This window comes from Habropoda laboriosa, unplaced genomic scaffold (genome assembly GCF_001263275.1).
Source record: "Habropoda laboriosa isolate 0110345459 unplaced genomic scaffold, ASM126327v1 scaffold816, whole genome shotgun sequence".
Classification (NCBI taxonomy): domain Eukaryota; kingdom Metazoa; phylum Arthropoda; class Insecta; order Hymenoptera; family Apidae; genus Habropoda; species Habropoda laboriosa.
This window is the reverse complement of record NW_017101002.1, coordinates 668,832-692,315: the sequence shown is the minus strand read 5'-3', so window position 1 is coordinate 692,315 and position 23,484 is coordinate 668,832. Positions and strand designations below refer to the sequence as shown.

At 45.0% G+C, this 23,484-nt stretch overlaps 3 protein-coding genes across 3 annotated transcripts in view; 2 read left to right on the top strand and 1 right to left on the bottom strand.

Annotated features, from left to right (window-relative positions):
* Positions 1 to 53: 53 nt before the first annotated feature.
* LOC108577748 (rab11 family-interacting protein 2) lies at positions 54 to 5,063 on the top strand. Its single transcript, XM_017940940.1, has 7 exons — positions 54 to 335; positions 2,539 to 2,577; positions 3,240 to 3,486; positions 3,559 to 3,937; positions 4,008 to 4,288; positions 4,367 to 4,808; positions 4,899 to 5,063. Exons 1-7 carry the CDS (start codon positions 305 to 307, stop codon positions 5,061 to 5,063), a joined length of 1,584 nt encoding a protein of 527 aa, XP_017796429.1. The 5' UTR covers positions 54 to 304.
* Positions 5,064 to 6,009: 946 nt separating this feature from the next.
* On the top strand, positions 6,010 to 8,959 carry LOC108577792 (dnaJ homolog subfamily C member 2). The gene is made up of 5 exons (XM_017940997.1): positions 6,010 to 6,063; positions 6,445 to 6,714; positions 6,832 to 7,216; positions 7,313 to 8,417; positions 8,510 to 8,959. Exons 1-5 carry the CDS (start codon positions 6,012 to 6,014, stop codon positions 8,558 to 8,560), a joined length of 1,863 nt encoding a protein of 620 aa, XP_017796486.1. The 5' UTR covers positions 6,010 to 6,011; the 3' UTR covers positions 8,561 to 8,959.
* Positions 8,960 to 13,754: 4,795 nt separating this feature from the next.
* The window catches only part of LOC108577837 (muscle calcium channel subunit alpha-1), a 24,369-nt gene continuing 14,639 nt past the window's right edge, over positions 13,755 to 23,484 (bottom strand). The window contains 16 exon segments of the mRNA XM_017941048.1: positions 13,755 to 14,792; positions 14,866 to 14,993; positions 17,067 to 17,110; positions 17,333 to 17,479; positions 17,552 to 17,670; positions 17,733 to 17,831; positions 17,914 to 18,015; positions 18,076 to 18,209; positions 18,284 to 18,488; positions 18,560 to 18,784; positions 18,871 to 19,128; positions 19,396 to 19,725; positions 19,799 to 20,068; positions 20,143 to 20,344; positions 20,523 to 20,669; positions 20,888 to 20,940. Coding sequence (XP_017796537.1) covers positions 14,373 to 14,792; positions 14,866 to 14,993; positions 17,067 to 17,110; positions 17,333 to 17,479; positions 17,552 to 17,670; positions 17,733 to 17,831; positions 17,914 to 18,015; positions 18,076 to 18,209; positions 18,284 to 18,488; positions 18,560 to 18,784; positions 18,871 to 19,128; positions 19,396 to 19,725; positions 19,799 to 20,068; positions 20,143 to 20,344; positions 20,523 to 20,669; positions 20,888 to 20,940 — 2,883 coding nt within the window. The 3' untranslated portion in view covers positions 13,755 to 14,372.

Below are 23,484 nucleotides of genomic sequence, written 5' to 3'. Positions count from 1 at the left end.
ACCGTGAGCGTGGTGGATGCGCAGAATTGTATGCGCAGTAGTTACCGCAATGGTGCGCGATGCGCAAGGCGGACGTAGCGGTTGTTCGAACATTAGTCAAGTATAGTTGTCGTTGATACATTGCACCGCGAGTAGTTTGTTGTTGGCGTGGTTCGTTTCCGTGGCACGCAGAACTGTGAAAATTAAGACGCGTAATGCCATTAGCCAGCGTTACGGTAGTAATCGTTAGGTAGATCGATTGGTCGTAGGAGGAACAACAGATGAATATTTGCAACCGAACGCTGTAACTGAGAGTCGAGGAAAAATGTGGAGTCCAACGCACGTTCAAGTGACAGGTAAGCGTAAGGGAAGTTGGAAACGTAAACGCGATGAAGAGGAACGTGGTTTATGCGGCAGGTGGTTCAAGCCGAAACAGATGTACCGTAAACCAATTACAGCTTACACGTAAGCTAGGTTACGTATCCTTGGTTGAATGTAGGCGATCGAAGCCTCGCATTCTCGTTACACGCTGCCAGAAATTTATTTAGCGAGAAAACAGATCTTTTGCGATGTCTGCTGCCTGCTGGTGATACATGTGTATGTGTTGTATAGCAAACGACGCGTGTCTTACTTAAGCGACCTCGTTTGTCGCAGTATTTTTAAATGACCAATGTAGATCAACGTGCGACGCGTTAATTCGCCTTGCCATCGCGTTTATGCGACTGCAAAGGTTGGGAAAAGCGAATGTCGAGAAAAATTTTTCATCGCGTTCAAGTGCAGCCTCGCGTAACGCGATAGACAGATTGAGAAGAGCCGGTGAAAACTCGAATACCTTATAAACACGAAGGTGTTTCTGTCCAAGAGATAGCAATCTTAATTCTCCGCACTTGCATATTTTTATTGCTCGTGTGCACGAATTCTTTCGTACATTCCACTTCCTTCAGATGTGTAAATATTTCTACGTTTCGTTCGAAAGTCACGGAACACCGGTTACATTTTGCGACGTCTCTGACACGCGCCAAAAGATAGATGATGTATTTAAAACGCGCGGGACTGTCCATAGCCCAGATATTTGATGACTCAACCGTCGAAAACTGGTCTGCTTATTTAGCTCGGTAAAATTTTCTTAATGAATATATGTAAATACGAAGAGATTTGGAGAAATTCATCTCGACACCGAAACGCGTTTTTAACATATTTTCACTCGAACGTTTAACGCAGTTCTCGTTCATCTCGAAAACGTTATTCTACGATGTGTCTACATACCAGTTGACAAGCTTTTAACGCTTTCGTTTCAATGCAAAATAGGCAGAGTGTGAAAGCATGTGTAGGAGCAGCTGATGTCCCCCTTTTCATTCGTACATCCAGTCCTCTGCCCAGGATCGTATCCTTATCTTTGCGTGCCCTTCGATTTCCTATTCTGCTGATGCCTTTTTGCCAAATAAACCGTTAACAAACAAAAATCAAATGTCGTCTATTTTTTAACATGTGCTGCCCCTATGAAGAACTTTTCGAACTTTGTCTCAAATGTAATGCTACTTTTTATTTCCAATTAATTTCGAAGATTTGCCATAGTTACAGACCCCTTCCCTTTTTTTCTCGAGAAAAGAGAGTAAAAAGGAAAAAAAAAAGAAGGTATTCCAACTTAATTAGCTGCGATCTCAGACCGTTAAGAATGTTCCTTTCCGAGTAAACGGTATTTGGCTGTAGCCGTGGTGAACGCTTCGGCTCGTCTAATCGAGTCGTGGAAGAATGCAGCGAGAGAGTTGATTTTCCCATGCAATTCGCTTTGTTTCACGTGAAATCGAGGAAAACGATATTTTTTCATGCGATTGCGCGAAAAATCGTAGGGATCGAACGCGAATCGCAAAAGTCGAACGCGATCGTAGAATCTTCTTCGCCACAACATCGAAGGAGAAACTCCGTCGAAACATTTCTCTTTCCTTGTATAAAGCGTCGAATAGTCTTATGCAGTTTAAAATAACACGAAAGCTGCAGCAGTAGCAGCAGCAGCAGCAGCAGCGAAGGAAAATATACGAAAAGCAAGGTTAGGCACTGGCGCTACGGTATATTAAGCATAGAATTCCTTTCGAACGTTATATCCAACGTAAAAACAAGTATTACGGGAGTTGATCGAAAATAGCGAAGCAAACAATGCGGTAAAAGCCAGATTTCGCGGTAAGAATGTTAAAGAATAATGGGGTGGGAGCTGATACGTTCACGCTTTTACCGTGATAGCAAGCCAGCAATGATGTCTTTTTTATTAAATCTTATCTCAAATATCCCAAGTTTTCGCCGAATTTTCAAGTTTCATGTTCGAGCTGAACATTCTAGATGCAGTATCGTTCGTAATACGTGTACCAAAGATTTATCTGCAGTTACGCCCATTTCTGTTTATCTTGCTTTCGAGTCGACGATTATTTTGACGGGCGGCAAATGTGTAACGGTTTTCTGGCGTTCAACCGAGCTGTGACGAGACACTGGTAACCTGATACGTCATAAAGAAAAAGCATCGGAAATGATCGATAGTTTAACGAAACTTTTTCCTTTTGTTCGCAGTTCAAAGAGCGAAGAACTTGTTAACCAAAGGGAAACACAGTAAGTACCTTCATTCTCGTATGTTATTAGAATGTTTACATAATGCGGCAAACGTCCGGAAAGTGTAGCGATTCTAGCCAACTTTTTACACGATACGTGTTCTCGGGTCTCGTGGCCCACGAGTCGACGTAACAATTTGTCGGTGTCGATGATTCTTTCATTCAACCGAGTCTCCAATTTCAAAGCAGTGGAAAACGAATTTTTCGTCCACGTTGCGTCACTGTTGTTCGTATTCCAATTTCGCAAAGCATGCAAACGCGCATACCTCTGATACTCGTAAATACATCACGTAACAGTTACGATTAGATGCAACACCATCGAGTACTGTACTAAATTCGTAGCGAGAGAGAAAAGAGGCAAAGTTAATTGGTTAATCAAGTTGAGGAAAAACAGGTTAGCTGTATTGTTTATTTTGAAAACGACCGAAGGTTCGCGGTATTAGATCGTTAACAACAAATTCGATATCTAACAGACGAGCGAGCAATTAACACTGTCTGGACAACGGAGGAGAATCACGCGAAGGTAATTTATGCGGGTAATAAGTGGACAATAAAAGCCGCCTCCTGTGAGATTTGAATATGTACTCGTTATGTAGCTTGTTAATCGTAACCTTGCGGTTGACCGTCTCCACCCACGTTAAACGTTTGAACCTAATCACACAGAGAGCAACGATTGTTTCGTCACGATCGCACTTGGAAAGGAGAAATATCAGACGTCCGTGAAGGAGAAATCACCGAAAGACGTGGAATGGCACGAGGAATGCGAATTACTTATCCCGGAACAAGGAAACACAGCGGAAATTGTCCTTACCGCCCTTCATCGGAATTTCTTGGGTGTCGACGAGTTCCTTGGTACCATCAGCGTCCCCCTCTCCAGCTTCGACGTATACGAAAGACCGAGGAATCGATGGTACGTAGAGTGCATCATTTCTCATTTCTACCATAAAATAGATTCTAATAATACAGATATTTCTACATCTAGGTACACACTTGGAAGTAAGCCAGGCAAGGAAAATACGAAAGAGAGAGGTGAACTTGAAGTAAAGATAGGTTTCATCGTAAAAGCTGGAAGTTTGACCGATTTGAGTCATAAAGAACGGCACAAAAGCTCCCTTGGTCAGTTATCCACGGCTGCCCACTCGATCGGTGGAAGTTTACTCAGCATAGGTAGCTTCGAGAAGCGCAAAGGCTTGAAGAAATTAGCAAAATCCATTGGAAACCGCGTGAAAGGAAAGAGCAAGCATAACATACACAAGGGGGATGACTTAGACGAAAGGGAGGAGCATAAATTCAGGACTACTCGACAGGAACCTGGCGAGGCTGATCCTGGTGTTATCAGCGAGGACGAGGACGAATTTACGGTAAATTCAACCACACGTTGTTATTCTGAACGTTTGTGCAATAATTCGTCCGCAACTGCCTTTATTTCAGTTCGACGACTTATCCCATAAGAGTTCAGCGTCGTCTTTAAATGCTCCCGTGGTGGGTGGCAACAGTAACAGCGTGGGTTCGATAGCCTCGAGCACCTCCTCCGGTAATAATGTTAACGATGCGCATCATCTCCCTCCAGCGCCAATAAACGCAGCACCTAGCAAACCGCCACGGTTCTCCATGAGTGCATCCACCACATCTTTATCCAAGGTGGATTGTATCAAGGAGGACGAATGGGGTTTGAAACTTTATGGAAAGCAAGTTAATAATAATGTTAAAAGGTAAAGAAAGTTTTCTTGCAACGAAAGCCTTTGGTGGACGAAGAGAGGTTCGGTTGTAATATATTTTGGTGTAATTAGGTGGGAACGTAATCCAAGTCCTAAAATTGTGATAGACGAGCCAAAGGACGAACATCGCGAATCTTCCCCTGTAACTTCACCGTCGTCGACTTTGAAGCGTCACGAAGCTCCGGAACCTCCGAGTCCGGCACCACGAGAAATTTTCCACATGAAGAACAGGGAAGAAAAGTTTGTGTCGAATAAAGAGAAGAACGCGAAAGAAGAGAAATTGAAGGAAAAGAAAGAGGATAAATATGGTTACTGGAGTCCGAAGGATGAAAAGCAACAAAGAAAGGACAAGAAAAAGGACAAAGAGAATAATAAGTTGAAGGATTTCAACGACGATAACACTTTATCTACGGAGAGAATTATCATCGGAGGTGAAGACGCGGTTAGAACAGTGACAGGAAAAAGCCACTTGCCTCATGAAGTACTCGCTCAATTTGAAGGAAAATCGAGAGAGGTAATTACTACTTATAATCGCAATGATTAATTAATCGTTCTAATTGCAAAAGGTTACGTTACGTGACTTTTAAATTTTGTGAACACACAGGATCTGATAGAGCTGACGCTACAACTGCAAGCGGACGTAACAGAGAAAAAGAAACGCCTAACTGACTTGGAAGATTATATAGATGCGTTATTACTGCGGGTAATTGAATGCTCACCGCGGTTGCTACAAAACCCATACCAGTCACAGAGACGATTACGACGTTGAGGTTAATTGCGTTGTCCAGTGTAATTAGTGATAATTGCATAGCGCTCGTTCAACCTGCTCCGACCGTTTCATATATGTTTGACTGCAACTATCTTATAGTCCACGTGCTTTAATTTATTTTTCAACTAACAATTAGAATTTTTATATAATTTGCACGTATTTCTCGTTGACGTCGCTTTTTAAAGTGTATAAACTCTTGTTGAAGTTTAGCATATTGTTATCGTTTCAACAAAGAATTTTATTAAGGTTTACATATATATGTACATGTTTTAAAGGGCAAAGAAAAGGTGTGCGGTGTTTGTGCCAACCGTTTGTAAAATGAGAAAAATATGCGAATATTCCCCTAGTCTTCCCAAGAGAAACGATTGTTCATCCAAAAAAATGGTATTTCCGTCCAAAGTACGATCCCAACAAATACAATTAAAAGTAATATTTGTATTTTTTAATAATTTACATAAGAAATTCTTCATAAAATATGTATCATATTTTCACGAATATATTTAAAAGAAACAATAAACTATTACACGATCTAATTGCGCAAATATTGACGTATCCTAAACTCACACAAGTATATCTTCGACGTGAACTTTATTAATAACTTACTGTCATTTTGCCATAAAACAAGGTGTAGATTTGACAAAGGACATGTATTATTTAATAACCTTGAACTACATAACTTTTTTTTTCGAAAGCATAGTTTTATTGTAAATAATGGGTGTACGTGTGTATGTGTGCAGAGAGCTGCACAGCAAAAGTACGATCTGTACACATGATCAATGTTTATAGGTTGTATAGTCATTATTTATCCTGATATACCCGTGGAGATTGAAGTAACTTGCTCGTTTCCTATTGAGATGTTCGTGATGCGATAGTATCGTACGCTTATGTTTTCGTTGTGATTTTTCTAGTAATTTCTTTATAAAAATAACATCTTATTAGTAGTCAGTAATGACTGATAGTATAAATGATAACGATTCAGCAAATTTAAATACAGTGTCCGGTAAGTTTTTACGTTCTTACTAACACCTCTCTTTTGACACCGGTCATGTGAGGTTAGATTTCTTGAAACACAACGGTTGTATTGGACATAAAGATTTCCTATAATTTTAAAAGAATTCTCTCGATATTCGTATCTCACGCAACTGTTTGAATTGTATAGGTGACGAATGGTAAGAAATATATTAATTGTAACTGTGATATTATTCGGAAATTACAAAGGTGACCTTAGAATTAAGAATCTTTTGCTGTCTTCTTCGTATATACCACGCGGTCAAACGATATAGTTCGTTTTCTCGTATGTAAACGTAATAGAACATTCTCTGAAAGTCAATTAGAACACAAATAAATAGCGAATTAAACGATTATAAAATATAATTTACAGAGCCATCCGTGATGGAAACATGTACAGCAGGTCCCCTAGTCTTGTATTCAACTGCGCAAGCATGGGCAGCTCAGTTTCATCGCAGTCTTATGCCTGCCAGGCTGTCAGAGTCCTCCGACGACGAAGACTATTCTCAGTATCAATTCGAAGATGACCTGGACTACCTTAGGTCATTGGACCCAAAGGAGTGGAAAGATCAGGATCATTACGCAGTCTTAGGCTTGAAAAAGCTCAGACACAAAGCAACCGAAGATATTATAAAAAGGGCTTGTACGTAGAGAAAGTTCAAAGTATACTCTGTAAAGGAATGTAGGTGTTATATCGTTCAATGTCTTGCTTGACACAATGATTAACCTCGTTGAGGAGTATTTGATATGTGAATTACAGATAAGCAGAAAATTCTCAAACATCATCCTGATAAACGTAAGGCCATGGGGGAGGAAATTCGGCCGGACGACGATTATTTCACCTGCATAACCCGGGCTTGGGAAATTTTGGGAAACCCTACGAAGCGGCGAAGTTACGACAGCGTGGATCCGTATTTTAGCGACGATTTGCCGGACGAGAAAGACTGTAAAAATAACTTTTACGTGGTAATGGGCAAAGCGTTCAAAGAAAATGCTAGGTGGTCTACGAAAAAGTTAGTACCGCGATTAGGTGGCCCAGACACACCTAGGGATAAAGTAGAAAAATTTTATTCGTTTTGGTACGACTTTGATTCGTGGCGCGAATATTCTTATTTGGACGAAGAAGATAAAGAAAGCGGTCAAGAGTAAGTGATTCCTTCAATTGGGCTATACAACGAGATTTTCGTGTTTTCTATTGTTTTTTTTAATTTTCAACTAATCTCTCTGAATTAATTCTTTAGTCGTGATATGCGTAAATGGATCGAGAAGAAGAACAAAGCAGCACGGGCAAAACGGAAGAAGGAGGAAATGACTCGTATACGTACCTTAGTCGATATGGCGTATAATGCAGATCCTAGAGTAAAGAAATTCCAACAGGAAGAGAGAGACAAAAAAACAGCAGCGAAAAAAGCAAAACAAGAGGCGGCAAAAGCGAGGCAACAAGAGGAAGAGAGAATAGCGAGGGACGCGGCAGAAAAGGAGAGGCTAGAAAGGGAAAAGCGGGAGAGCGAAGAAAAAGCAAAATTGGATGCGCTCAAGCAGGAGAGGGAAGCGCAAAAGAAGGCGCTTCGTAAAGAAAGAAAAGCGTTTAGAGATTTTTGTAAAGCGAATAATTACTTCGCAGAAAATTCGGCGGAAAATATTATTCATATGGAGAGCGTGGAGAAAATTTGCGAGCTTTTCAAGCTTGTTCAATTGGAGGAAGCGATGAAAAAATTACAGTCCGAGGGTCGAAACGCGTTTCTCGGTATCGTCGAAGAGACTGAAAAGAAAATTGAAGCTGAACGTAGAGCCGGCGTTACTTCTAGCGATATGCGAAATACTCCCGAAAAGCAAGTAAAATCTTACACAGCTCCGTGGTCCGAAAACGACTTGCAACTTTTGATAAAAGCGGTAAACTTATTCCCAGCGGGAACGAATCAACGGTGGGAGGTAGTGGCGAATTTCATCAATCAACATAGCAGCTCGTCTGTTGGCGTAACTCGCGATGCGAAGGAAGTACTCGCGAAAGCTAAAGATTTGCAATCGACAGATTTCAGTAAGTCTAGTCTGAAAGAGCAAGCGAATAAAAAAGCTTTCGATAATTTTATCGCGGAAAAGAAGGCGAAAGAGTCTGTGGAGGATCGAATGCCAGCCGTGACGGAACGTCTGGACCATCCAATTTCCAACGGTATTACCTCGGAGCAAAAGGATTCGAAGAAAGAATTGCAACCGTGGACCCCGGCGGAGCAAAAACTGTTGGAGCAAGCTTTGAAAACTTATTCTACGAGCGTGCCTGATAGATGGGATCAGATAGCGGCGTGTATTCCAACCAGAACGAAAAAAGAATGCATGAGGAGGTATAAGGTACGTTTGTAAATAAATAACGAGTTGGAAAGAAATTCGTGTATTTGATAATTTGATAATTATCCTGAAGTAACGTGTATAATCGGTTGCAGGAACTGGTCGAACTCGTCAAAGCAAAAAAAGCGGCACAAGTGATGAAATAATATTAGCCTGTCCTTAATAAGAAGATTCTTTTTAACTTATTCAATTCGGATACAAAGAAGTTCGTGAATCTGTTCGGGTAGGAAAATGTTGATTTTGTGAGTTTTGGAAGACGGACGAATTTTAGCTTTCACCGAGCGCCAGCTATTGTATATACCTGTGCCTTGCTTTAGTTTGTACGTGCACAGTTTGCAACGACGGTTCTAGGAGTTTTCTGCTACTTACACGCAAGAAAAAAAAAGCAATTGCTGCACGTAGTGACTGTACATGTATCGCAATCGTTGACTGCATGGAAAAATCATGGTCCCAAGGTTCTCGAGTTAACGTTCCTGAAAATAAATCTTTTCTCACATAACGACCCTTTTTGCAATCGATCCGAGCGATCGAAAGTGTCATGTAAGTAATGTAAAATACGATACTAGAGATCAATCGCCGTTTTTAGATCGAAGCATACATATACTTTATAAATAAAGACGAACGACATTTGAAAGATAACGCGTGTTACTCGACCTTCACCCGGACACGGAATCAGAATATCAGATGTTTGAAATCCTTATATTTTTAATTTGACACATTTTTGACAACATTAACAACAACAACAATTTTTTGTGTTAGTTTCTTTCTATTCAGCGAATACTGTCCATGCAGTTCCTTCGTCGTTCTCGCCAGTCTCGTTCGCACAATATCGGAACCACATGCACGTATCGTAGCGTTCAAATGTCACTGCGCTCAACATTTCGCTTTTCAGTTAACAAAGCCGTTTTTAGAATCTCGGTTAACGCGTCTGAAAATCACACGACGGGCGAAAATGTAAAACGAAGCGAAGTATCGAGCGTAGGTTCATCGGTAAATCGTTCGCGTGTTGGAAAAACAGAGAGAAAAGAAAAAAGAAAAAGAATAGGGTACGAAAGCGTAAGGCTAGCCGGCTGAGTCGGATTCGTGTTCGCGACTTGCTCGAGTTGTGTGCCTGCCTTTCGACACTTGTTTCCAAAGAAATGTAAACATAGAGAGCTATAGATATTTGTGATGTTAATTCGTTTCATTCATTCATACGATAAATCAGTTTCGCTGCTTGGCGAAATTCTCAAGTGAACGCAAGTGTCGCATTTCCTTTTCCGATGTACTCTCTATATAAGTACATAAAGTATCACTTTACGGTGCAGAAAGAAAGTTGTATTCGCGATTCTGCATTGCACCACGCGTTCCATTCTCGTGTCGTGTGCGATAAAAAACAATCGATACTTGCAATTGTACTGCGAGAATTGTATATAATTTGTGTACTCATTTGAGTTGGACGAAGAAGTAGGAAATGTTTCGGAACGGTGATGCCTCAACTAGAATCATTTTTTCAACGATGTTCCTTTACGTTTGTTCGTCGCCATGTGCTATGAAACGTGGAGAGAGTTAGTTGTTAATGGAAACTGGCGGTAAGAGGATAAAGGAAAGTGTTCGGTTGGTAGGAAGCAGGGGAGAAGAGGAGCGGAAAAAGAAAAACGGCAGTATATCGTGTGCGTGTCTGTTGGTTGTGCATCTTAAGGTTGTGGATCTTAACTCTGTAAAATTCCTAACGGACTAACGAGAATTTCGCAAATGCACAAATAGTACCCGTTTCTTTTTCTTCAACGTGAGATACATACGTGCGTATGTACATATTTAGTTTGCCTGGTCCTGGCGCATAGGAGCACGTTTCCTCGACTTAAAATTCCAGTTTACTCGAGAAAATGTAAGCATCGCGATTCGTTTGGTTCGACATCCGAATATACAAATAATACGGTTACTGCTTGGGTAAGTAATTGAATTGAATATATAATAGTTCAACTAAAGAATTATTAGACATACGTTTACATACGATACACTTGACGAATTTTTGCTTTATTTTCGATATTACGAACTATATCGTCGCATCAATCGTCGAACCGGATTTAATCGATTAGTTAGTTATATTGTGCGCATTATTTGGATATCGTAACGTAACTGTATTATTCGTATAGCCGGTTATCGCATGATTCAATCGATCGCCAACTGATTCGTCAGAAATTTCATCCGGATATCTGGCATTTAAGATCGCTGTTGTTTCTAGCGAGAATTATAACGTTAAACCGAACCTGACAATTGAAAGCCTCGATGGCATTTGGCGTCGTCCAAACGACTGTGTCTCACCACGAACACCTCTATCTAACTAATTTAAAGTTAAACTTTTAAAACTTAATATTTAAATTTAAACTTTTCAAACTTAAGAAAAGAAAAGAGGAATCGCGTCACTTTTCGTTTACGCAACATCGTTGGTCGAAGTAGTATGTCTCTTAAAAAAACGATGACAACGTTTTGCGTGAACATCGTTTATTACCGTATCGATATAAGAACGTCTTAATAAAAATAAACGGCGCGAGTAGCGTGTGTGAGTGCCAAAGCTGTGCCACGAGTCCGGTATCGCCGGTAAACACAGATCGTCGCGCAAGATTCGACCGGATTTGTAAAAATGAAATTGAAAAACTCGGGGGCGGATGTTTATTTTTCCTTGGATTCGTTCTAGATGGGCAAATCTACAGTATAATTCTGTTACGATCTATCGATAATCGTTTACGTGGATCGATGGTCAAAGTGATCCGAGTAATTAATCTGACATGTAGACGCTAGGTGGCTCGCAATTGCACGCTTTACGCCTGTATATACGCGGTTCTATCGTTGGTTACGAACGAGGAGGAATGTTGCGCGGCGTGTGTTTGATCGGATCGTTAACGGTTTTGAACGATCGTAAAGGATCGTAACGTCCGTAAAGGATACCGAGATTTTGTGCGTGGTGTGAAAAGTGTTTGGATTAGTGGCACGATGAACGAGTACATGCGTGTTAGAGGGCTAGCGAGACCGAAGAGGGAAGGCATTAAAAGGAGCGGTTTCCCCGCGATTTTCGCGTCGCGTCAATTGCCTCTCGTTCGGTGTACCAATCAGCCGTACGCATCGATAATCGTGGTCAGTCTCTCGTAACATAGAAAACATTGGTCTCCTCCCTAAACGTGTCTAATAAATAACACTTAAGCGACAACGGTATGTCCCGCGCGCTGCTCTTAATCCGACATTACGATTTTAAAGGTAAGAATTTCTTTCTCTCTACGCATCGGTATATTCTACGGATCGGTGTAAACGCCACATTACAACAGTATAAAAAGATCGCTATAGACAAATACGTAATCGTTTAAAAATACGCTGGAAAAAACGAATACGAAAGGTCGACTATGTATAACGCGAGTAGCATTTCCCAGGACGATTGCTAATATCGCGCGCGACTTGTCGCTTTCTACGAATATCCATCCCTTTCGTTCGATTATCTCTTCTCGTACGTGATTGTACCGCTTGAAGGAAGCCGCGCGCGTTACTACTACTCGACTATGTCGGCTCCTCACACACACCACGTATCTATACCTTATCGTACCTCTAAGAAAATGTTCAAAGACGTATCCGTCGACTTGTTCGTTTCATTTTAAATAGCGTTTAGTTTCTCTTTGGTTCCCTTTGTTGGCGAAGGGCCCGCGTCGGCCGCGGCTCTCCGAACGTAATTTTCACGCGTAACAAGGATGCATACATGTACGCCATCTAGTTACATACATATCTAACAAGATCGATAGATCGATCTTTCGATTGAATTGAACTGCACGCGCGCGTAAAATAAAGGAAGGAATCGACGTAGGATGTGACGAGAAGTGAAAGAAAATGGTGGAGCAGTTGAAAAAGAAACGCAACATGGCTGACGCGTTTGCGACGAGTCGAAGGTAGAGAACGCTTAGAATCGAAAAAGGTGTGTGCCGAGAGGAGGTTCCAGAGAACGTGGTTCTGAAAATGTCATCGATGAAAATTATTGTCGAAGTCGTTCCAAGGTACACGAGAAATGTATTAAACGGTGTCGATTGTTTCGGGCTCCCTCGAACGATTATTCCGGGCTCTCGTCAATCACGTCCGCGAGAATGCTTGGAAAGAAAGAACAGTGGAAGCTGACATTTGGACATTCGTCGCTCTCGGTTTCGAATCAATTTTTCCCCTCTTCCAGAACTCGACTTTCCGAGACTCGAAGATAGCAGCTCGCCCGATTGTTTTTCAGCGTGTGTGTAAAAGTGGCGTAATTAGTCGGTGGTACATCCGCAAAACCACGTGCCTATTGGACGTTTTTTTCCACTTTCTTTTTTCCTCCGAAATATTCTTCATTCGTTACGCGTTCGCGATCGTAATTCGACGCCCCTTCCACGATCGTCGTCGAAGCGTCTGCTCCTCTCTTTCCGGTCTCTCGTGTTTCCGCCTTCCGCGGGGAACGAGTACGCGAAGTATTACATATTTCCCGGTAAGTTTGCGAACCGACGATCGGATGAAAGGTCGAAGTTGTGCGCGACGTCTGCGGAGACGAGGATTTTCTCGCAACGTTCGTTCCTTCTCGCGTTCTAGAAAATTTGTGCGTGGAAGGGAACTCTCTTTCATTGTCTTCCTCTCGTTTCACGTGCACACGCTCTCACACAACCCGTTCCTATTATCTCTTCCTGCGGCCTTTCACACACACACACACACACACACACACGCGCGCGCGCGCGCGCGCGCGCGCAGCTATAAGAATATACACATATATTTATACGAGTGGAAATTTGTATCCGGGACGTAATTTGTAAAAATCGCGAGTCTAAAAGAGGGGTAAGGGTAAAATGGTCGGAACGTTCGATAGAAAAGATGATCGGCATTCGGTTAGGTGTAGGTACGCGGTGGCGGCGGTGGTGTCGGACGTTTCCGGAAGTTAGGACGACTGTGGGTGTCCAGGGTGCGACAAAAAAGTGGCGTCGAGCAGAGGAACTCGAAATCTAACCGAGTCGAGTTACGCGGTTGGTCGGTCGTAGGAAAAATTGTGCATCGGTGCGTGTAGAAGCGTCGTACAATCGAATCTCGCAGCGTTCGCGTTTATCGGCCATTCATCCTCACGCGTCAATTGTTATACCCGCAACGTATATGTACAGTTACATACGAATAATAATAATAATAATAGTAATAATAGTAATAATAATAATAATAGTAATATGTATGTGTATATATATATACATACATATATACACATACATACATGTATATCCTTAGAATACCGTAGCGTACACACTCGACACGCAACTTGCTTCGTAATTCGCGGTAATAGTACTTTGTCTAAGTTGATAAAAGTCTTCTCTGGTCCGAAAGAAGTTACAGATACTTAGGCACTTGTTATCTCATCTAGAATCCATCGTACGAAGAGCAATAATGAGTTCAATTATGTATCCTAAAGAACGGTAATAGAAGGAATTAAGTGTTCTAACGAGAAGAACGAGAGCAATAAGGATTGAATCGTTTGCGCCTCGTTTCGCGCGAATACCTCTCTCCTCGAACTATTCATCTCTCCGCTGTGGGTGTCTCTCTTCTCTTCGATGGCCCCTCGATCCTAGACGTTTCCGAGTCGCTCGCGCACCGATGCTTCTTCGATCGCGTTGCTCTCGTTGCTTTATTGCTTGCGTCTCACCCCCTTGTTTCGCCAGTCTCTCTCTTCACCCTGGAAATCGTACAACAAGAGCAGAGAGAAAGTTTCAATTCCCTCGTTTCGTTCACCGGAAACTGCCAGGCGAATTACGGAGAGAGATTGGTTTGCGCGTCCGCGACCAACGAGTCTGGTTCGTTTCGATTCCCCCGTTGCTTCTTTTCGGTCGCCAAACCGAAATCTGCCCGGGGAGCGAGGGACGCTTGATCTCGCGAGGATCAGAGGCGTTCTCGTTCTCGAGGTTAGGTGAACGGGCCGAGAAGACGGTCGTCCTCGCGTCGCTAAGACGGTGGCGGTTGTTGTTGTTGCTGTTGCTGTTGCTGCTGCTGCTGCTGCTGCTGCTGCTGCTGTTGCTGCTGTTGCTGCTGTTGCTGCTGCTGCGTCGTTAGATCCGACGTGGCCGGTGCTGCTTGTCCACCACCACCGTGATAGTACGATCGATATGGTTGTTGCTCCTGCAGCGGCTGATAGCCGATACCTGTCGGCTGCTGACTTTGCTGATAGGACGGCGTCCATTGCTGGTCTGCAGCCTGTTGTAACTGGTAGGTGAGCGGTTGCCCGCGACGTTCTTGTAGAAGAAGCTGATGGGCCGCCCTATCCATCTCCTCGCGCGTCATATCCAGCGCCTCTTGCATCTCCCGCGACGTGTATCTCACGAAATCTGGATCGCAATACTTGCCCAGACCTTGTTCCACGAGAACCTACGGGGGAAAGTAGCACCTCACGTTGAATCGTTCGAAAAGACGAAGAGGAAGGGGAAGGTGTTCCGCTTACCCGGCCAACCAGGCTCTCCGCACTCCCAATCACCTCGAAGTTGGCCTTCCGATCGGCAGGGCTGCCTGGTAAACTGTGAGACAGGCGCTCTGCGCCGATGCTCCCGTTACTCTCTCCGGCCCAGGAAACTGACGAACGAGGAGAGCCGTGAAGGAATTAAGCTCGTTGCGCTACGCTCTGCCTCTACGATATCTCTCAAGAACGAGTTGGTGCGACACGTGGAGCGGTTGCATGGTTAGTTTGCGTCAAGCGAATACATCACACTCAGAACACACGGGTTACGGACAAACTATTAGGCAGAACGCATGCTTCGAGCGGTATAGAAACTCCTCATGCGATATACACACACACACACACACACACACTTTACTCTAACCCGCCCACGTCTCCCATCGTGTCCTCGTATGCTTTTTCTACTGGTTAGTGTGGCACAGAGGGTGCAGCTTTTCCCGTAGGGTGCGAGAACTTGGGACGCGTGTGCGTGCGAGTTTGTCCGCGTTTTCATCGCAATCGTGAAACGAACGCCTTCGGAGATGCGCCGATCCAAAGGAACCACGTGTACAATGCCACGCGCACTTCGCTTTGGCTCGACTGAAAAAGGCGGCCGATGCGATTGAGAAAAGGATGTTGGCGAATCTGAGAGAAATGTCGCATTGGAAGGCGATAATAGGCGTGTATTAGTGAGGATTAGTCACCTCTGCCGTGGTAAGAGGCCCGATGCGACAGGCAGGAGGCGCAGACGCGAGCGTGGCGCGTGTCGACGTCGGCAAGGAAGCCGGCGACGGCGATCGCCTGGGTCTGGGCGAGCTTCAAGCCGTTGGCGACGGTGCGCGCGAACCCGGTACTCGCAGACGTTGTCGAGCTGCTCGACTGCCCGCCACCGCCGCCACCGCTGCCGCCAGTTTCCCGTTTGCGGAAACTCGACGGCGCCGACTTGCCGACCAGACGACCCCGAGCACGACACCGAGACGACGCCAGCTCCTGCCTCAGGCTCCCTCCGCGACGTCCCCCGACGACCACCTTCTCCGAGTTGCTCCAACCGCTAGACCCACCGGACACTCCTGACCCTCCTGAACCTCCGGACGCGCCGCACTCGCTGTAATCGCTCGTCGCCGACGAGTCCCCGTCCTCCCGATCTATGGCTGCCGTGTTATGCAGGCCACACCGTTTTTTTTTTACCATTTTACACCGCGAACCTACATACGTAGCGTTTCGCTAGCTTTCCTAATAACGCGCTCCAATTCGTCGATAGCAGGCGAGACAACTTTTCTTTTTTTTTCCTTCTCTCGCGAAATAGAAGATGTAAGAGATAGAGTGAGACACAGAGAAGAGATAGAGAAAGAGAAGAGAAGAGAGAAGAGAGAGAGAGAGAGAGAGAGAGAGAGAGAGAGAGAAGAGAAATCGTACCGTGATTACTCCAGACGGCACAATCGACGCAGCAGCCTCGACTCGCGTAACACCTCGTCCCGTTGGAGGATGAACCGAGGCTCGGGCTGGTCGTGGCGGTCGACGTGTTCGTGCTCGACGTGTTCGTGCACGTGGCGATCGAGGTCGTTGCGCTGGCGGACTTGCTGGACGAGACTTGCACGGTGTGCAGGGTGCCGGTGCTCGGATCAATGGACGGGGGTGGGTTCCTTCGGGGTGGTGGCGTCGGTGGGGTCAGCTGCCGCTCGATTCCGTCCTGAAGACTGCGTCGAGCAGCCGCGACGACGTCGACAAACCGTCCGACGCACCAACACCGCGTCGCGCGGACACGATTGGGCAACAAACACAGAACAACGGGCAAAAAACCACTCTCTTAGTTTGTTAGCGCTCTCCGGCCGTTTTGCCGCCCTGCGTCCTCGAGAACCCGGACCGGGAACCTCCTTCTTTCCGCTCCGCTCCGTTCTTCTCCGTTCCGGGCGCTCGACGACGTCGCGAAATTTCGAGAACGAGAACGGCATGCAATTGGTTGCGTAACGAGAGGGGGGAGAGAAAAAACGGGGCCGCCGGAGCCCCGGACGCGTGAAACCTCGCCAATTCCTCGTCGGTTCTCGACCTCTTTGCTCCCAACTTCTCGAGAATCGGTGAAACTCGACGAGAGTGGTCGAGGTCCGGTGGTTAGTGGTATACGCATGCAAGCGCGAAAGCGAGAAATGCTATTCGATCAAGTAAAAAAAGCAAACTATCCACTCCTCTCCCATAGCCCTAACTTCTCTTACCATATTCGCTATTCGGATGAAGGTAGTTACCGCTACCTGGACCGCTGAAACGTACAATTCACCGATCACAATTCACCGATCACATGCGCATGTCGCCCCTCTTTTCCCACTTTCTACATTCTCGGCACGCGCGATCGTTTTAACGCGGCCCATTAAAAAGGGACACTCTACTACCGATCGACGGACGCGACCTTGGATGGAAACGCGTGTACAACTGCCGAAGGGCTAGACAGAAATATCACCGCGACTTGTGCTTGTCTACTTACTCGACCACTTTGTACGGGAGATGATGATAGGGCTGCTGTTGGACGGGATTCCCGAACACGGCCAACGGTCTCAGAGGTATGCTCTCCTCGATGCCTGTCAGCTTTGGATCGATTCCCATTTGGTTCATCGCGCTGTCGCTCAGACCGCTAAACACACACACACGCGCGCGCATACATCGTTCTGTGCTCTCTTTAAATTATCTATCGCGAGAAACTAACCCTGCTACGTTTGGCACAACTTGATGAGACCTCGCGGTTATTTGATTCGACGCGTCATGCCCGCCTCCCCGTTGAAGCGACGAGTACGGCAGGAAGTCTATGGAATTCGTCGGGGAAGCCTGCGAATGACAACGCTTTACGTCAACCTGCTTCCAACTTTCCTCGTCCGCGAGATATTTACCTTGGTCGTCGAGTTCACTTTTAGCGACCTGGCTCGGTTGAAATTGTGATGTCCTTTCCTCATACTCGACCAAACGCTGCCGAACAGCGAATGATTTCTCTGCGGAGAAATAAAACGCAACGTGTCATCGCCGAGCTTTGAACTTGTAAAGTAGGCTAGTTTGTTTTACGCGTTTCTGTACCCTATGCATTGGTTCCGGATTGTCGTCCGCAAGTTCCTCCAAGTTTCCGGAAATTGCTCTCTTCAATTCAGGTCCAGCTTCGTGCAGAGTTCTCAGACCAGCCTTTAACCAAACGATCGGGATTACCCGGGATGGACCGGAGTGGAACTTGAAGCAACTTACCTGTAGCGTGACGGTGTTGTGACACTCTTTGTCTCCATCCTTCATTTCCTGTTCCTTGCGCTTTTTGAACCTTCTGAAGTAGTCCTGAATTAAGAAAGTCGCGTAGAATTTGCCAACGGTTACTTCGTCGTCGCCTGCAACACATTTTCCACCACTCGCGTTTCTTCTCCCGTCACCAAACTGTCTCAAGAACGAGGAAAAAAGATACCTCCAGGAGGTGGGACAACTTGATCCAGAAGCTTGGGGCTGGTCCTCTTCCAAATTTTCTTGATCACCGCTCGAAGTTCCGCGTTGGCGTCGTCGATATTTCCCTCCGTCTTGATCCGCAACGAAGTTCTCACCACGGCGAACAGCGTCGCGTTGAATAGGACCGTGCCGTCGCTGTTCAGCGGCATGTTCATCGAGACTAGCCTCTGAAAACGTTGCCGGAATTCTCGGTAATACCGTGTAGCGTCGAGCAGCGAGAACAGGGATGTACGCTCACCTTGCACGCGACTCGATGAGGACAGAGTTTGCCGAAGCCCAACGGGGGAGATATCTTTCTGAGGAGAGTCACCACGTCCAGGTGTTTGATGCGACCTTTCGCGTCGGGATCGTACTCGGACCACAACCGAATGAATTCGTCCAAATGATGGGGACCCAGGATGGACCAATCCCTCGTCAGGTAATCGAAATTGTCCATTATTACGGCGACGAAGAGATTGATGATCTGCAACGAGCAGGCGAAGGATCAAGTAGACGGTGAAGTTTGGAGAATTTCGTTAGTAGGAGTAAGGAGCTAGGAAGATTACTCACGAGGAAGGAGCATAAAACGTAGAAAGATATAAAGTAGGGAAATGCAATGTCGGATCCACAGCCGCTTGGATTATTGACTTCGTCGCTGTTCGGATCGCACTTCACTTTACCCGGTTGCGCTGAACAGTCCATCATGATTTCCTGCCAAGCTTCGCCTGTAGCTGATCGAAATAGGACCAATACCGCTTGAGGAAACGACTGGAAGTTGTTGTTCCGGTCTATCGACGTGTCGTCGTCGATCGCGATTTTTCCAAACACCTGCGAACACGTGTGCTTTCTCTTCAAACGTCTCTTCTTTCGATACGTTCAGTTACACGTACATACACCCCCGGTTCTATCGATAACAGTGTTACATTTCAGGAATATATTTCCAGAGCGGAAACTGTGATTTCAAACGAAACACTGTTCAACGTGGCAAAAAGGAGGGAGATCCAATTTTCATTATATTTCAATAACACATGACAGGGGTGCATATACATACATATATGGTATGTGTATACGTAGGAAATTTTCACGATCGCTTACCTGCATACCTATCACAGCGTAAATAAAAAATAGCATTATAATAAGTAGAGCTACGTAGGGCAGAGCTTGGAAGGATTTGATGAAGGTCCAGAGTAGCGTTCTGATACCCTCCCCTCTGCTCAACAGTTTCACGAGTCGCATCACTCGAAACAGTCGAAAGAAGTTGATCGAAATTATGGTCGAACCCGGCTGAAAGTACAACGTTCCCGTTCAAATTCACGTTTACGACGGATCGACGCAACTTACGTTCACTTCCGAGTAAACGATGTCGATGAAACTTCCAAGGACTATAATGAAGTCGAAGACGTTCCAAGCATCGCCAAAGTAGTTCTGCAACCCACGATCGCGTTAATTACACATCCGTAGAGAACCGAGAAGACAGGTTCGCACGTTTCTCCGTTACCTTAAATCGAAAAGCCGCCAATTTGAAGATAAACTCGAGGGCAAAGACCGCGGTGAAGATCATGTTGAGAACGTCCAACGCTTCCGTGTAGATTTCCGGTTGTCGATAAAACTTCATCGCTAAGGTCACGGTGTTGATCATGATCAACGTGAAAATGGTGTACTCGAATGGTTGAGAGGTGACGAACCACCAGACTTTGTACTGTATTCGATGCTTCGGTATGTATCGTCGCACTGGTTTCGCCTTTAGCGCGAACTCGATGCAATTTCGCTGGGAAACGAAGACGGAACGTTCGTAGAGACGAAACGTTGATGCACGTCGTTTCGGTTTCGCTATGTACTTACCTGATTCTTGTCGAGCTCGCAATTTTTGTACTCTTGCTCACCCTCGTTCTGGAAAGTGACAATAACGAAACCAACGAAGATGTTCACCATGAAGAATGCTATGATAATGATGTAAATGATGTAGTAAGCGGCCACTATCGGGCGAAAATTATGAATTGGTCCATGATCCTCCTTGTTAGAGTCGATCGACACGTCTAGCAATCTGTTGGGAGAGAAAATACGAACCGGTATGCATCTACGTTCTTTCGACTTGTTCTATTTCTTCGACGCGTTAATGAAAAATACCCGTTACTCGTTACTCGTTACTCGTTACTCGTTTCTCGTTTCAGAAGGAACAAGGGGAAAATTGGTGCGAGTGGACGCGGTACGATTCTACTTACGTCGGCCAGCCTTCGAACGTGGACACGGTGAAGAGCGTGAGCATCGCCTTCGCAACGTCGTCGAAGTGGAAACGATTCTGGTACCAATTTCTCTCCTTCATCACTGGCTTATTGATATTACCGTTTTCGAATTCGAGGTAGGTGCCCCTAAAAGTGGTAACGTAACGAGGTTTTTCTTTTTCTGCGTGAGAATCGTGAACGTCGTCGCTACAGAAACTTCAAGGGAGATACATGTATAGGTGTATCGATCTGTTTTCGTTCTTTTTAAACGAAACATCGATCGTCCCCGGGAAGAATTCGTTCTACTGTAGCGACGACGGCGAACGATATCCCACGACTGGGACTTTGTTTGCGAGATAACTTACTGGCATTCGTCCTTGGTCATTTTCGATGCATCGGTACACAAGAAAAATTTGCCCTATATAACATAAAACCATGGTTAATGCAAAGCAGATCGGGCAACGCGCAACGTTTCAAAAGCTGCCGAACGTATCGATACTCTTCGCCTCGGAAGCCTGTTCTACCGAAATACATATGTATGCTCGCCCTTCAAATCATTTCTCACTCAAATCGTACTCACTTGTACGAGGAGTATCGATCGTGTGAAAACAGCGTATCGTTAATTGGCCATTCTCTAGAGCAAAGTCAGTAGCAGCGAGTGATCGAGCAAAGTAAAGGAAAGATCAAAGAAAAATGGAGAAGTGACAGAAAAAAAAGAAAAAAAAGAAAAAAACATTCCGTTTAACGTGCACATATAATATAATATAGTATAATATGTATATAAATATGTACAAAGTAGGCCGTGGTGCAGGCTGTCTCGTTTGGCCTACACGTCGATCGAGCGACGCGGAACTTGCGCGAGTTTGTAATCGAGAGTCCAGAAAATCGTTCTCGATCGAGCAGTTGAAGAGTTAATCGAAGCATCGCGACTCATCGCTTCCTCGCTTGATCTTTGACTCGTGGAATTTTCGAAATTTAAAAGAAAAGAGTCCTACGTATGTATATACAGAGTTGCCTGGATTCTCAAAGCACGCGTCATTTCTCTATACTTGTACTACTTTTTGTTCGAAACGAAGAAGCTTCGCATTACGATTCGTTCGATTTATTATATTATATATAATACATTCGAGGAAAAAACACCGAGTGCAGCGTGGGTTTCTTGATCGTTTGTTTCGTTTTCCCTTGGAAGGGCTATATCCATATGAGATATACGTAAGGTGAGGGACATATCGTTTGGTTTGTTAGCAGTTGGAACAACGTTCACCGTTAATAGAGACCGGGATCGGAAATGACTATAGGAGCGGCAAGTTTCATGCATATTTTTCTCGATTTCGTGCGAACGGTAACCTAACCACGAGGCAGGTGTACAATAATATCGAGGGAGTTTGCCCGTTGCACGTTTAGACGGGTGCTCTACTTGGAGCCTCGCTTCGCGGGACACCGTCTACCTCTCGAGACACAGCAGCAGACGAAAGACGAGTCCTCTGTCTCTCTGGAGAAATTGCTAAGGGCGAAAGGGGTGGGAAGAAGAAGAAGAGTTGGAAGAATAGCAAAGAGGCTAGCGGCGGTGGTTGTGTTAACTGGATGTGGGATGCTAGGAGGAAATTTGTAAGATTTACTCGTGGTTGCGGTGTACGCGTTCGACGAGCATGCATACTATTGATATACATACACGGTGAAAGCTTCATTCTCACATTTACAGCGAAATTTGCATGCCCAATTTTGTCGAATTGTGTGTCTCTCTATCTGGAGTTCGATGGCTATGATGCATTCGTTAAAGTGGTGTGACGAGTAGGTTATTACTCTCGGTGAAGGTTCTAGCCCCGGCTGGTTTTCTTGGTGAAGCGTTAAATCGTTAACATCGTGTTACCGTGCTCGAGGGTGTTATCGTGAACGCAGAGACTCTCTGCAAAGGGTAATATTGGCAGCAACGATGTATCCTCGACTAGGCTGATCAATCAACGTCCCAGTTTCATGCTCAACGTTACGATCCTGGCTAATGTTCCGCTAACGTATTATCGGTTCGTAAGGGGGACAGTGACTAATGTAACGAGGAAGATCGCGATGTGCTCCGAGCGAGAGTATCGACGGGAAAACGTAACGCGGTCTTCGATCCGTTCGCGTATAGTATATACGTAGCTAATACATGCGACCCCATTCGTGGGGTCGGCCAAGGATCGAGAAAAAGTAGCGGTCGAAAATAAAAGAACGAAGGTGGATTAAGCGCACAGAGATCGGAGAACGGCAATTTCCTTGATCGGCGAACGCGCCACCGCGCCGTATTTCGCGAAGGAAATTGGCATTTCCGAGCCGCGTGGATCGACGGTTTCCGATTGTAACGTGTTCGTTCGCCCGTCGAAATGGCCGTCCGCGGATGAACAGCAACGGCCAAAAGTATAACCAAATCGAGAGAAGAACAAGAGTAACGAAAAGAAAACAGAGCTGAAGTAGAAGTAGAAGTAGAAGTAGAAGTAGAAATGGAAGAAGAAACTAAAACGTGAAAGTAGTGGACAGAAGAAGAAACAGATGAAGAAGAAGAAGAAGAAGATGATGAAGTAGTAGTAGTAGTAGTAGTAGTAGTAGTAGTAGTAGTAGTAGTAGTAGTAGTAGTAGTAGTATAGTAGTAGAAGAAGGAAGAAGTATTCTCGTTGGCTTAGTTTAAACTTTTCTAAGTGGTGGTTGGTTGGCGTTACCTTAAACAGCTGTACCCCGATAACAGCGAACATGAACTGTAGGAGATAGGTGACCAACATAATGTTGCCGATCGTTTTAATGGCGACAATCACACACTTCACTACGTACTTTTTACGTAGTTGGTTGAGGGCAGGTGAGCAGGGCGAGCGAGCACAGCGGGGAACACGGGATCGTGTGAGACAGACAGACAGAAAGAGAGAACAAAAAAAATACAAAGTAGCATTAATCGAGGGTTGTCGGCTAGTTTCGCTCGTGGAGCTAGGTAGCG

Excerpts from the sequence above, each read along its gene's own strand:
- LOC108577792 (XM_017940997.1), top strand. The coding sequence starts at position 6,012 with ATGACTGATAGTATAAATGATAACGATTCAGCAAATTTAAATACAGTG. Across the intron at positions 7,217-7,312 it reads GATAAAGAAAGCGGTCAAGA|TCGTGATATGCGTAAATGGA; the intron begins GTAAGTGATTCC and ends TTAATTCTTTAG. Across the intron at positions 8,418-8,509 it reads AATGCATGAGGAGGTATAAG|GAACTGGTCGAACTCGTCAA; the intron begins GTACGTTTGTAA and ends AATCGGTTGCAG.
- LOC108577748 (XM_017940940.1), top strand. The coding sequence starts at position 305 with ATGTGGAGTCCAACGCACGTTCAAGTGACAG. Across the intron at positions 4,289-4,366 it reads GTTAATAATAATGTTAAAAG|GTGGGAACGTAATCCAAGTC; the intron begins GTAAAGAAAGTT and ends TGGTGTAATTAG. Across the intron at positions 4,809-4,898 it reads TTGAAGGAAAATCGAGAGAG|GATCTGATAGAGCTGACGCT; the intron begins GTAATTACTACT and ends GTGAACACACAG.